The 12,011-nt window shown below is 38.3% G+C and overlaps 1 protein-coding gene across 1 annotated transcript; it reads right to left on the bottom strand.

The window, feature by feature from the left end:
* Positions 1-6,259: 6,259 nt before the first annotated feature.
* On the bottom strand, positions 6,260-7,279 carry LOC127805556 (uncharacterized). Its single transcript, XM_052342309.1, has one exon. It carries the CDS (start codon positions 7,277-7,279, stop codon positions 6,260-6,262), a length of 1,020 nt encoding a protein of 339 aa, XP_052198269.1.
* Positions 7,280-12,011: the final 4,732 nt, after the last annotated feature.

The raw sequence follows: 12,011 nt of genomic DNA, 5'->3' as shown, positions 1-12,011 counted from the left end.
ACCGAGTGACCTACAAGATGAAAACACTGTTAGGGGCATGGGTGGGTGTCCCCGCGCAAACCCTCCAATGTCTAATTCAATTCTCGAGAGAAAAAGTACAAAATCATGTTGAGAGGGCCTAAGAGTGCACACCTAAGGTCTGAGGCATGGCCTCCTATTTATAAAGGAGGGAAAGGGGAAACCTGTGGCAATCGCGGTGAGAGTCCCCTGACCCATTCCATAGATTTCATGCCCATCCGAGAGTCTCGGACCCCATCCATAGGGGCATAAATGATACCCACTCAATCATGACCAAGTGGGTCGCGAAAAGAGGAGAGATTTTGTAATACCCCACTTTTTCTTTTCTCCAAGGTAAACATACAAAGATGCATGATAACGCTAGCAACCACATGATAATCAAAGGGCGTTTATGGAAGCCTTTGTCAACGGAAGCAAAGGAACGAACCTGAAAGCTTTTTAAAAACCATAAACTAGATATTTAAGGCTTCCACTATATGCTTTTAACACAAAAACCACTTAAAAAGCCATAATACAACCTGGGAATCTAGCACTACAAAAAAATTGGCATTTAGCGGCGATTTTTTTTGCATTTAGCGGCGGTTAAAAACCGCCGCTAAGTCAACTGTCGTGGAGCGTTTAGCGGCACTTTTCAGCAACCGCTGAAATAACTGTCGCTAATTTTAAATTTTGTGGCGGTTTCTTAAACCGTTGCTAAATAAGTGATTTAGCAGCGGTTTTGAAACTGCCGCTACAAATTTAAAAAAAAAATTAAATTTTTAATTTTAGAGGTGGTTTTGAAATCGCCGCAAAAATTAATAAAAAAAATTAAATTTTTAATTTTAGCGACGGTTTCAAAATCGCCACTAAAATTAATAAAAAAATTAATTTTTTTATTGCCATCGCAGGCTAGCCCGACCCGCCGAACCCTTGCGAGCCATGTGGCCGCTTGTGCGCGCGCCACGTGGCAATGCTGGAAATTAAATCCCAGCGCACTTTCCCCTCCCCAAGTTTCGAACCCATGACCCCTTGTGCGCAAGCGCACACATGAACCGCCTGAACTGCGAAGAACCCCTTAACATATATGTACTTATATATATTATATACTAATCTAACAACTAATTTTTAGAATTATATTTTATATTTTTTAATATATATTAAAAACATTTATTAATTGATTATTTTTTAAAATAATAATAGAATAAATTAAAAATAAATTAATTGAGTTAAATTAAATAAATTAATTGATTAAAAATAAAAAAGAAGATTTTATATATTTTTCAAAAATTATTAAAATTTTATATATTAAATGTTTTTAAATTTATTTTTATTTTTTTAAATTAGATTTTTAATGAATTTTTCAATTAATTTAAATGCAATTTTAAATTTATTTTTAATATTTTATATTTATTTTTATTAATTTAATTTTTAATTATTTTCTTAAACAAAATTTAATTTTTTTAATGAAAATAATGAATTTTAATATTTAAGATTTTTATTTAATTTTAATTTAATTTTTTTTAATTTAGCTACGGTTTTCAAAAATTGCCGCTAAATTTAATTTTTTAATGAATTTTGTGACAATTTTCTTATTTTTTTTTTAATTTTGTATTATTTAATTTTTTGAATTTAGCGGCGGTTGGTCAAAAACCGCCGCTATATTTAATTTTTTTTTTAGTTTTGCGACGATTTTTTAAAAACCACCACAAAACAAAATTTATTTATTTATTTATTTAATTATTTTTTAAATTTAGCGACGATTTTTTGGAAACCAACGCAAAAAAACATGTTTTACTGAATTTTGCGGCGATTTTATGAAACCACAACAAAAATCATATTTTGCGACGGTTTCAAAATCACTGCAAAAAATAAATTTTTTTGTAGTGTAGAGATCATTTAGACTCCCTTTTTACAACAATTAAAACTCACACTAAAGCCACAGTACAACGCTTTTACAATTAAAACGTAAAGAAGCTAGCTATCCGAGAACCACTTCCTTTCCTTTCCTCTGGCTTGATTCCGGGGCACCTGTCACGAATAACCCACCTAGAACGTTGAATGTTCCAGGGGTATGAGACACACAAGTTAGATAGTTATATCTAAGTGAGTGCAGAAAGAAGAGAAAGCATGCATGTAAATGAGTTATGCAAATAACATGAAACTGCCCATGTGGTAGTGACGCCGAGGTGTTGCAATCACCCCCGTTGATCAATCATGTTCTCACATCTCTATGAATTTTCACCAGTCGAACATGAGATCCTAACTTCAACTAGCCACACACACCAAGTGATGTAGACAAAGAAAGAGAAAATGCTTGCTTTAAAGGAAACTCATGCTTATGCAAGTAATCACCCTTACCCGTGTGAAGACAAAATGTTTGGTATGTATCATAAGGATGAAAGAAGTACTCAACTTGCTGGTTTGGAAGAGTTAAGGAACTGTTCATAGGGTTCGGGAATGTTTTTCTACAAAAATAACATACTTTCGTAACTCAAACATAAAATGTTTTTATATAGAGTCCTAAGAATAAATTTAAGGATCATATCTACAAAATTTTGGGCTAGGAGGGCCCCACATGCACTGGGGGAAGGGCCCCCACACGCTGCACTCGCAGCAGGCAGGTGGCGCATGAGCTACACGTGCCGCCCCTCCATTTTGACCCCTTGATGCTTTTCGGCCCGTTCTCCCTTGTCCGGACTCCGATTTGACCTCCGTTTGAACCCACGCGACCCTTATTCAATTCTATATCAAACCATGGAAACAAATTAGAATTAACTTACTATTTTGATACTGTTTGACTCCTTTTACAGTTGTGGCCCAATTTTTTCAGCGAAGTGTTTTTCTACCTCTTTCTTTGGCAAAGTTTCTCCTCTCAAACTCACCTTCTTTTTCCTCTTGTTAAATGGTGAGAATGTCCCTTCTAAAGGCTTAATATTTATAGGCATCCTCGGCCAATCCGGGTGTGCCATGTGTCACTTGGATAAGTTAGGAAATCATTACTTTCGTAAGATAGCGCCATGTGTTCCTAGAGATTTGTGTCATTTCATCCCCTTGCGACAAGTGTCCATTGGGATATGTGCCACCACATGCTTAATTTGATTTTCAAGATTCCCCATCATTACATCCCACATGATAAATTACATTTTCTATATTTTCCATCATTGCTCATGATTACTTCCTTAACTATAAGTTAGCTCACTTGGTTTCCTTAAGTGTTTAGTTACAAGATATTTTAAGTTTTTCTCAAATAACTCTTTAACCCAAAACTTCTTTGCACTTATATCACTTAAGCCCTAGTACCCCTTAAACTTTTCCAAAATCCTTTAAGATGATGCACTCTTATGATAGTTTCCATGATCTTTTAGAAAATCCTTCATTTGTTCCTCGACAATTACCTAGGAACTTCACATATATCAACCGTATCCTTTGGTTTCCAGGGAAACGCTTTACTTCTTGAAAAAAATGCCTAAAAAAAACTTCGGGTATTACATCCTCCCCCCCTTAAAAAAAAGATTTCATCCTTGAAATACACCCCTAGGTGTCCATATGGTTGAAAAGGTGTGGGAATTTCTGCTGCATTTCTTCTTCTCTCTCCCAAGTGGCTTCCTCAATGTTATGGTGTTTCCAAAACACTTTTACTAGTGGTATCACCTTGCTTCTTAACACCTTCTCTTTCCAGTCCAAGATTTCAATGGGTTCCTCAGGATAGGTCAAGTTCTCTTATAGCTCCATCGTTTCTTCTAGAATTTTCTAGGAAGGATCGGGTTCGCACTTCTGTAGACGAGACACGTGGAACACATCGTGTACGTCCGACATTGATGGGGGTAGTGCTAACCGATATGCTACTGGCCCAATACATTCCAAAACCTTGTACGGTCCAACATAGTGCGGGTTTAACTATCCTCGTTTCTTCCCTTGGTGCAATATCTTTAGGTATGCTTTGTCTCCAGTTTGAAATTCCAAATCCCTCTTTCGATTATTGGCATATGACCTCTGTCGGCTTTGGGCTGCTTTAATTTTCTCCTGAATCACGTTAATCTTTTTGTTAGTTTGTTGCACCATTTTAGGTCTCAAAAGCTATCTTCCTCCCTCCTCGGTCCAACATAGAGGTGTTCTACACCTTCGACCATAGAGAGCTTTGTATGGAGCCATACCAATACTACTGTGATAACTATTATTATAGCAAACTCAATTAGGGGTAATGCTCCTCCCATCCTTTCGAAAACTCAATCACACAGGCTCGCAACATGTCTTCCATGGTTTGAATTGTCCGTTCTGACTGTCCATCTGTTTGGGGATGATATGCCGTACTCAGCCACAATTGGATCCCCACACATTTGTGCAAACTCTCCCAAAATCGAGAAGTGAATCTCGGATCCCTGTCGGACACTATACTCACTGGAGTTCCATGCAGTCTGATTATCTCTTTCATATATAGTTGGGCTAACTTGCTAACTGGTTGCCTTACTTTCATGGGTAGAAAATGAGCAGACTTTGTTAGCCTATCCATTATTACCCATATTGCATCATTTCCCATAGGTCTTCTTGGAAAACCCGTAATAAAATCCATTGTGATATGTTCCCACTTCCATTCAGGAATATCCAAGGGTTGCAGCTTCCCAGCAGGCTTTTGATGTTCGATCTTTATCCTTTGACAGGTGTCACATCGACTTACATAATGAGCTATGTCTTTCTTCATTCCTGGCCACAAGTACAAATTCCTCAAGTCCCTGTACATTTTGATAGCACCATGGTGGATAGTGTATTTGGCTCAGTGCGCCTCTCCTGGTATGGTTTGCCTCAATTCCGTGACCCTAGGCACATAGATTCGGTCCATGAACCATAATATACCATCAGAAAAACTGAAGTCGGGGTTTTTGACCCTTCCCCGATCATCCACCCACAACTTCACCCTCAAGTCTTCTAGAGTAGCTTGCTGGATCTGTTCCACCAGATGGGAATGAACCACCAGGCTAGTGACATAGATAGACGTTCTTTTAGGAATAGCGCCCATTGACAATTGGCTGAAAGCCCCCACCAGTCCCCACTCTTGGGCTATCAAATTAGCTATCAAAGCAGGCCTTTTCCTGCTTAACGCACAGCCACAACATTTGCCTTCACGGGGTGGTACTGGATTATACAATCGTAATCCTTCAAGAACACCATCCATAGCCGTTGCCTCATATTCAAATCCCTCTGTGAAAATAAATAACGCAAGCTCTTATGATCTATGAAGATCTTGAACTTCTCCCCATACAAATTATGTCGCCAAAGTTTCAAGGCAAACACGACTGCAGCCAACTCCAAATCATAGGTAGGATAGTGTTGTTCATGATTTTTCAATTGCCAAGACCCATATGCCACCACCCTTCCGTTCTGCATGAGTACACACCCCAAGCCAATTTTTTAGGCATCGGTATAAACTATGAATCCTCCTGTCCCACATGGCATGGCTAAAATGGGTGCAAAGGTTAGTCTCATTTTGAGTTCATTAAAACTATGTCCACACACCATATTCCATTCAAACTTAACTCCTTTTCTTATTAACTGGTTAAGTGGTAAAGAGATATGAGAAAATCCTTCAACATATTTTCTATAATAACTTGCCAGCCCCAAAAAGCTACGTATCTCAGACACAGCCTTAGGTTGCTCCCAATTTCTTATCATCTCAACCTTTGAAGGATCCACCGCTATTCCTTCCTCTGATATGACATAGCCTAGAAAAGCTATTTGGGTTAGCCAAAACTCACATTTAGAAAATTTGGCATATAGTCGATGCTCATGTAATGTCTTTAGGACTGTTTCCAGGTGTTGCTCATGTTCCTCCCTGCTAGCTGAATATATTAGAATATCATTAATAAACACAATCACAAACTAGTCTAGGTATGGCCTGAATATCCTATTCATCAAGTGCATAAAGGTTGATGGTGCGTTAGTTAACCCAAACGGCATCACCAAGTACTCATAGTGTTCATAACGAGATCTAAAGGCAGTTTTTGATACATCTTCCTTCTTGATCCGCAACTGGTAGTATCCCGACCTCAAATCTATCTTCGAGAATACCTTAGCACCTTGTAACTGGTCAAACAACTCATCAATTCTAGGGAGTTCATACTTGTTTTTTATAGTAACCTTATTCAATTGGCGGTAATTTATGCACATCCTTAAACTCCCATCTTTTTCCTTTCTTTACAAACAATATAGGTGCTTCCCACGATGACATGCTAGGCTGGATAAAACCTTTGTCCAAAAGGTCCTGCAGTTAACTTTTCAATTCTCTTAATTCTGCTGGGGCCATTCTATAAGGAGGTATTGATATAGGGTCTGTCCCTGGTAGGACATCTACGGCAAGCTCAATTTCTCGATGAGGGGGTAGTCCAGGTAAGTCTTTAGGAAATACATCAGGGAATTCTCTTACTACGGCCGTTTTCCTAAGCTCAACCTTTTTGTTATCCTCTTGTACACAAGCTAGGTAGCCGTATGCTCCTTTTTCTAACATCCTAACAGCTTTAAGGGCTATTATCCATTTGATTCTCCCACTCCTGTTTTGCCCTCGAAACTTCTCCCAGGTCCCATCATCTGCTTGTAACTCAACTGTCTTTGCTTGGCAGTTAATTTTTGCATTATATTTAGTTAAGAAATCCATCCCCAAGATTATGTCAAAATCCTGAATATCTAGGGACGTAAGTTCAACTGGAAACTCATTATTCCCCAATACAATCCGTTCATCCCCATAGCCTATATATGTTTCTACTTGTCTTCCAAAAGGGATAGATACATTCATGGGACACCCTAGTTCTCCATATTCCAATTCTAAACAATGTGCCAATGCATGCAATATAAATGAATGAGTAGACCCTGGGTCTATCAATACTTGCACCGGTGTATCAAGAAAGATCATTGTACCTTGTATTATCGACGGGTTGACACTGGCGTCTTCTCTCGTCAAACTAAACACACGTCCCCATTGCGGCTCCATACTTCCTTTATTTGCCCCGAATTGAACAATACCTTTCTTCTGAGGGCAGTCGCGAGAGATATGACCAAGCTTCTGGCAAGTGAAACACACGGTCCCCCTTGGGCACTCTCGAGCCACATGGCCAGTTCCTCCACAAGAATAGCATCTCGGGGCTCCTATCCTACAGGGTTTCCCTAGATGATATTTCTGACATTTCGGGCACGTACCTTTGGTCTTGAACTTTCTTCCTAGAGTCTCCAAGTCATGCTTTCTTCCTAACCTTCCATCCTCGAGCCCACGAAACTCCATTCCCAAAGTCTCCATTCGCTGAAGGTTTCTTTCTACTGTCAAGGCTTGCAGCACCACTTCTGCATAGGTGCATATCCCCAATGAGCTTAAGGCCAATTGAATCTTCCACTCAGTCCTCCAAGGAACTTCTGCGCTTTGGCTTCCTCATCTAGGTTGTATATAGGCATATACTTGATCAGGCTTGTGAAGTGATCCTTGTATTGGGTGAAAGATATGTCCCCAGTTTGTTTTAGATTCCTGAACTCTCGGCCTTTCTCCATTTTCTTACATAAAGGAAAGTATTTCGTATTAAAAAGTTCCTTAAACTGCACCCACGTAGTAACTGGTGTACCTTGTCCTTTAAGACCTTGCAAGGTTCTCTGCATCATTTTCCACCACTGGTCAACTTCATCATGAAGCATGAAAGTTGCACAACCAACTTTGTCCTCCTCCTCACAGCCAATAAAGTTAAAGATCTTTTCAATCTGCTCCAACCAAAACTCACTTTCACAGGGATCGGTCCCTGCCTTTCCTCAAAAAATAGGCAGGTTCAACCGCCGAAACTTGTCGCTAACGTTAGGATTTTGGAGGATAACCTAACCTGTTGGTTGCGTTCCTCGCATAAGGGTGACCATACTTTCCAGGACCTGTTTCATTTGATCCATATGAGTTCCTTTTTCTTGGTTCCGTTCTGGTAGTGGGTTACCTTGGGGCGTCTCCGTCCCTTCCTCATGGAGGTCTTGCATCTCCTCCTCTTGAACGTTGTTTATGCGCCTAGGGTTCCTGGTTCGGTGAGTATTTACCATCTGAAACCATTCGTAAAAAATTTTAACGACAATTTATAAACATATTCTCCCAAAGATGTACACCCAGTTAATAGAATAAAGCATGCAACCACACATCCTAACCTTCTATATGACAATCACCCACCTATCCATACCCATATAAGGGGTCTTATAAGGCCATTATCAAGCATGAAAATCCCTAAGTCCCAAATTCCATATTGTAACAACCTCTTAGGGTTCTTGTTACATACTCAGGGTCCTTAGGTTTACAATACAACCCCAAAATTCCTACAACATCAACAATTTACCAAGTCAGTTTGTCCAAAACCCTCAAGGTTCCTAATCCTTCACCTACAATCACTTGTTCACTTCACAACCATTACTCAAGGTATCCTTATCAACAAAAGTCAGCTGGTCCTAGTTCATCAAATTCCAAAAGAGCAGCAACCAACAAATCTCCAAATAATAATAACCATGACATCTCCAAAGCAATAGCCATCAAATTCCTTTTTCCCTTTTGGGAAGTAACAATCATTAATTTCTAAGAACAATAACCACCAATTTCCAAGGAATAATAATTAGAACTTTATATGTCAAACCAAAATTGCCTCCCAAAATCCAATATGCTTCTTAGTTATGACAATAAAGTGGTTTTAACCTACCGAACGACCAACTTACTTTTTCCTGCATTAATCCACTTACTCATCGAGTTTAGGTGCCATTTCTTCGGGTTCCTTCTTCCTTATGTTTTACATAACCTGTCACCACAAACCATCAAGATTAGTATGACTATAACATCTTGTATATTACATCACCGCCTTTTATTTATACATACATAGAGGTTCATCTCCTTACCACGACCTTCCTACCTTGTTATTCTAAGTATACATATATATAAGCCATATCTGCCACCATCGCTATTCTATGTATACATATGTTTCCACTTCCCTTATATACATATCCAAAATTTACATGAACCACGATTGTCTTCCTACACCTCCAACTGAAATCACTCTTCATCCTCGGACACAAATGGGGGTGTCAGGGCACGTTCCTCGGGCTCTTGCATGGATACCTCCTCAAGTGCGGGCATGACCTGATCAGCTATGAGGGCCTTGACCTCACGTAAGTGGTTCATGAAAGCTATGAAAGCAGGGTGAACTTCATGAATAATGAGATTATTGCCTGTATCTTTCCACTCAGGGGTGAGTAAGGAAACCAGGTAGGCTATTTGGAGTCCTTCCAGATGTGGCACCACTACATCCGGTGGAAGCTCCAGGATGGTAGGTGACACAGCATCAAGAAAATCCCCTAAGGAATCTCCGGGAATCATGTACACTCCCCCTAGTTGCATGGTCCACCACCCCATTATAATGCGCTGGTTCTGATGCTCAACTACATTGGGGTCCATTTCTTGTATTTAACCAAAAACATCCTCAAAGTCAATCATGTAAGGAAACTAAATCGAGTTATGTAAATCCAACTCTGATACCAACTGTAACGCCCCATTTTTTCTTTTCTCCAAGGTACACATACAAAGATGCATGATGACACTAGCAACCACATGATAATCAAAGGGCGTTTATGGAAGCCTTTGCCAACGGAAGCAAAGGAACGAACCTGAAAGCTTTTTAAAAACCATTAGCTAGAATTTAAGGCTTCCACTATATGCTTTTAACACAAAATCACCTAAAAAGCCATAATACAACCTAGGAATCTAGGGATCATTTAGGCTCCCTTTTTACAATAATTAAAACTCACACTAAAGCCACAGTACAACGCTTATACAATTAAAATGTAAAAAAGCTAGCTATCTAAGAACCACTTCCTTTCCTTTCCTCTGGCTTGATTCCAGGGCACCTGTCACGACTAACCCACCTGGAACGTTGAATGTTCTAGGGGTATGAGACACACAAGTTAGATAGTTATATATAAGTGAGTGCAGAAAGAAGAGAAAGCATGCATGTAAATGAGTTATGCAAATGACATGAAACCGCTTATGTGGTAGTGACGCCGAGGTGTTGCAATCACCCCCGCTGATCAATCATGTTCTCATATCTCCATGAATTTTCACCACTCTAACATAAGATCCTGACTTCAACTAGCCACGCACACCAAGTGATGCATGACAAAGAAAGAGAAAATGATTGGTTTAAAGGAAAGTCATGCTTATGCAAGTAACCACCCTTACCCGTGTGAAGAAAAAATGTTCGGTATGTATCATAAAGATGCAAGAAGCACTCACCTTTCTGGTTTGGAAGCGTTAAGGCACTGTTCACAGGGTTCGAGAATGTTTTTCTGCAAAAATAACATACTTTCATAACTCAAACCTAAAATATTTTTACATAGGGTCCTAGGAATAAATTTAAGGATCATATCTACAAACTTTTGGGCCAAGGGGGCCCCACACGCGCCCACACATGCTGGGGGAAGGGCCCCCATGCGCTGCACTCGTAGCAGGCAGGTGGCGCGTGAGCTACATGCGTCGTCCTCTATTTTGACCCCTTGATGCTTTTCGACCCGTTCTCCCTCGTTTGGACTTCGATTTAACCTCCATTTGAACCCATGCGACCCTTATTCAATTCTATATCAAACCATGGAAAGAAATTAGAATTACCTCACTGTTTTAATGCTGTTTGGCTCCTTTTACAGTGGTGGCCCAATTTTTCCGGCGAAGTGTTTTTCTACCTCTTTCTTTGGCAAAGTTTCTCCTCTCAAAATCACCTTCTTTTTCCTCTTGTTAAATTGTGAGAATGTCCCTTCTAAAGGATTAATATTTATAGGCATCATCGGTCAATCCGGGTGTGCCATGTGTCACTTGGATAAGTTAGGAAATCATTACTTTCGTAGGATCGCGCCACGTGTCCCTAGAGATTTGTGCTATTTCATCCCCTTGTGACAAGTGCCCATTGGGATATGTGCCACCACATGCTTAATTTGATTTTCAAGATTCCCCGTCATTACATCCCGCATGATAAATTACATTTTCTACATTTCCCATCATTACTTTGATTCAGCTAGTATCTCTCAAAACTCAAAACATGAAAGTTGTATATAATTCTCTTGTATTTCCATAGGATTTTTAATCACCTCAATTGAAGCTCATATGAGAAAGTTATGCCCGAAAAACTAAAGCAATGTCACACCCACTTGTTCATGACTGAGTGGGTCTTCCCTACTTGGTCTCGGCTTGACCTCTTGCTCCTTTCACTATAAGAAATTTAGGATATTGTGACAAAAATAATTGTGATGGATTAAATTTTGTCACAAAAAGTATCCTTTTTGTGACAAAATTGTGACAAAATCAAATTTTCTCATGCAAAATTATGACGAACAATATTTTGACATAATACTTTATCATAATATAGTAAGGTAGATAATTTATAATGACAAAATAATCTTTGTCACATCATGTTGGCACCAAATTTTTGGCGCCAGTCCAACTTACATAATATGACAAAATAATTTTGTCACAAAAAATTTTATCATAGTATTTAATGATATAAGATGTAATTACAAAGCTTTTTAGTCACAATAAGTAATAATTTTTATAACAAAAATAGTTTGTCATAACATAGTATTATATAAAAAAATATGACAAAAATATCTACATCACAAGAAATTCAATTTTTTGTGAAAAAAATAATTTTATTTAATTTAATTTTTTTCATAAAAATACATCATATTAGGCATAAAAAATAATAATCAAGTGATAAAAAAATTTAAAATATTTTGTCATAAAATATTTAGCTCCAATATTAATTTTGATGAATTCATTTTTTTCATAAAAACACGTCCTACTAGGTATAATAAAATAATAATCTAGTGACTGAATAAAATTTTTTAAAATATTGTCACAATAGAAAAATAAGACAAGAGAGACAAAAATATTTTTTAAAATATTTTATCATAATGGGGCCAATATTAATTAAATATCTTGACAAATATATTTTGTCAAATATAATTTTAGTTACTATATTTTA

This window comes from Diospyros lotus, chromosome 7, assembly GCF_014633365.1.
Source record: "Diospyros lotus cultivar Yz01 chromosome 7, ASM1463336v1, whole genome shotgun sequence".
NCBI lineage: Eukaryota > Viridiplantae > Streptophyta > Magnoliopsida > Ericales > Ebenaceae > Diospyros > Diospyros lotus.
This window is presented reverse-complemented; position numbering and strand designations above follow the sequence as displayed.

Bases quoted from the DNA above. Each gene is read 5' to 3' on its own strand.
- LOC127805556 (XM_052342309.1), bottom strand. From the start codon at position 7,279: ATGGAGACTTTGGGAATGGAGTTTCGTGGGCTCGAGGATGGAAGGTTA.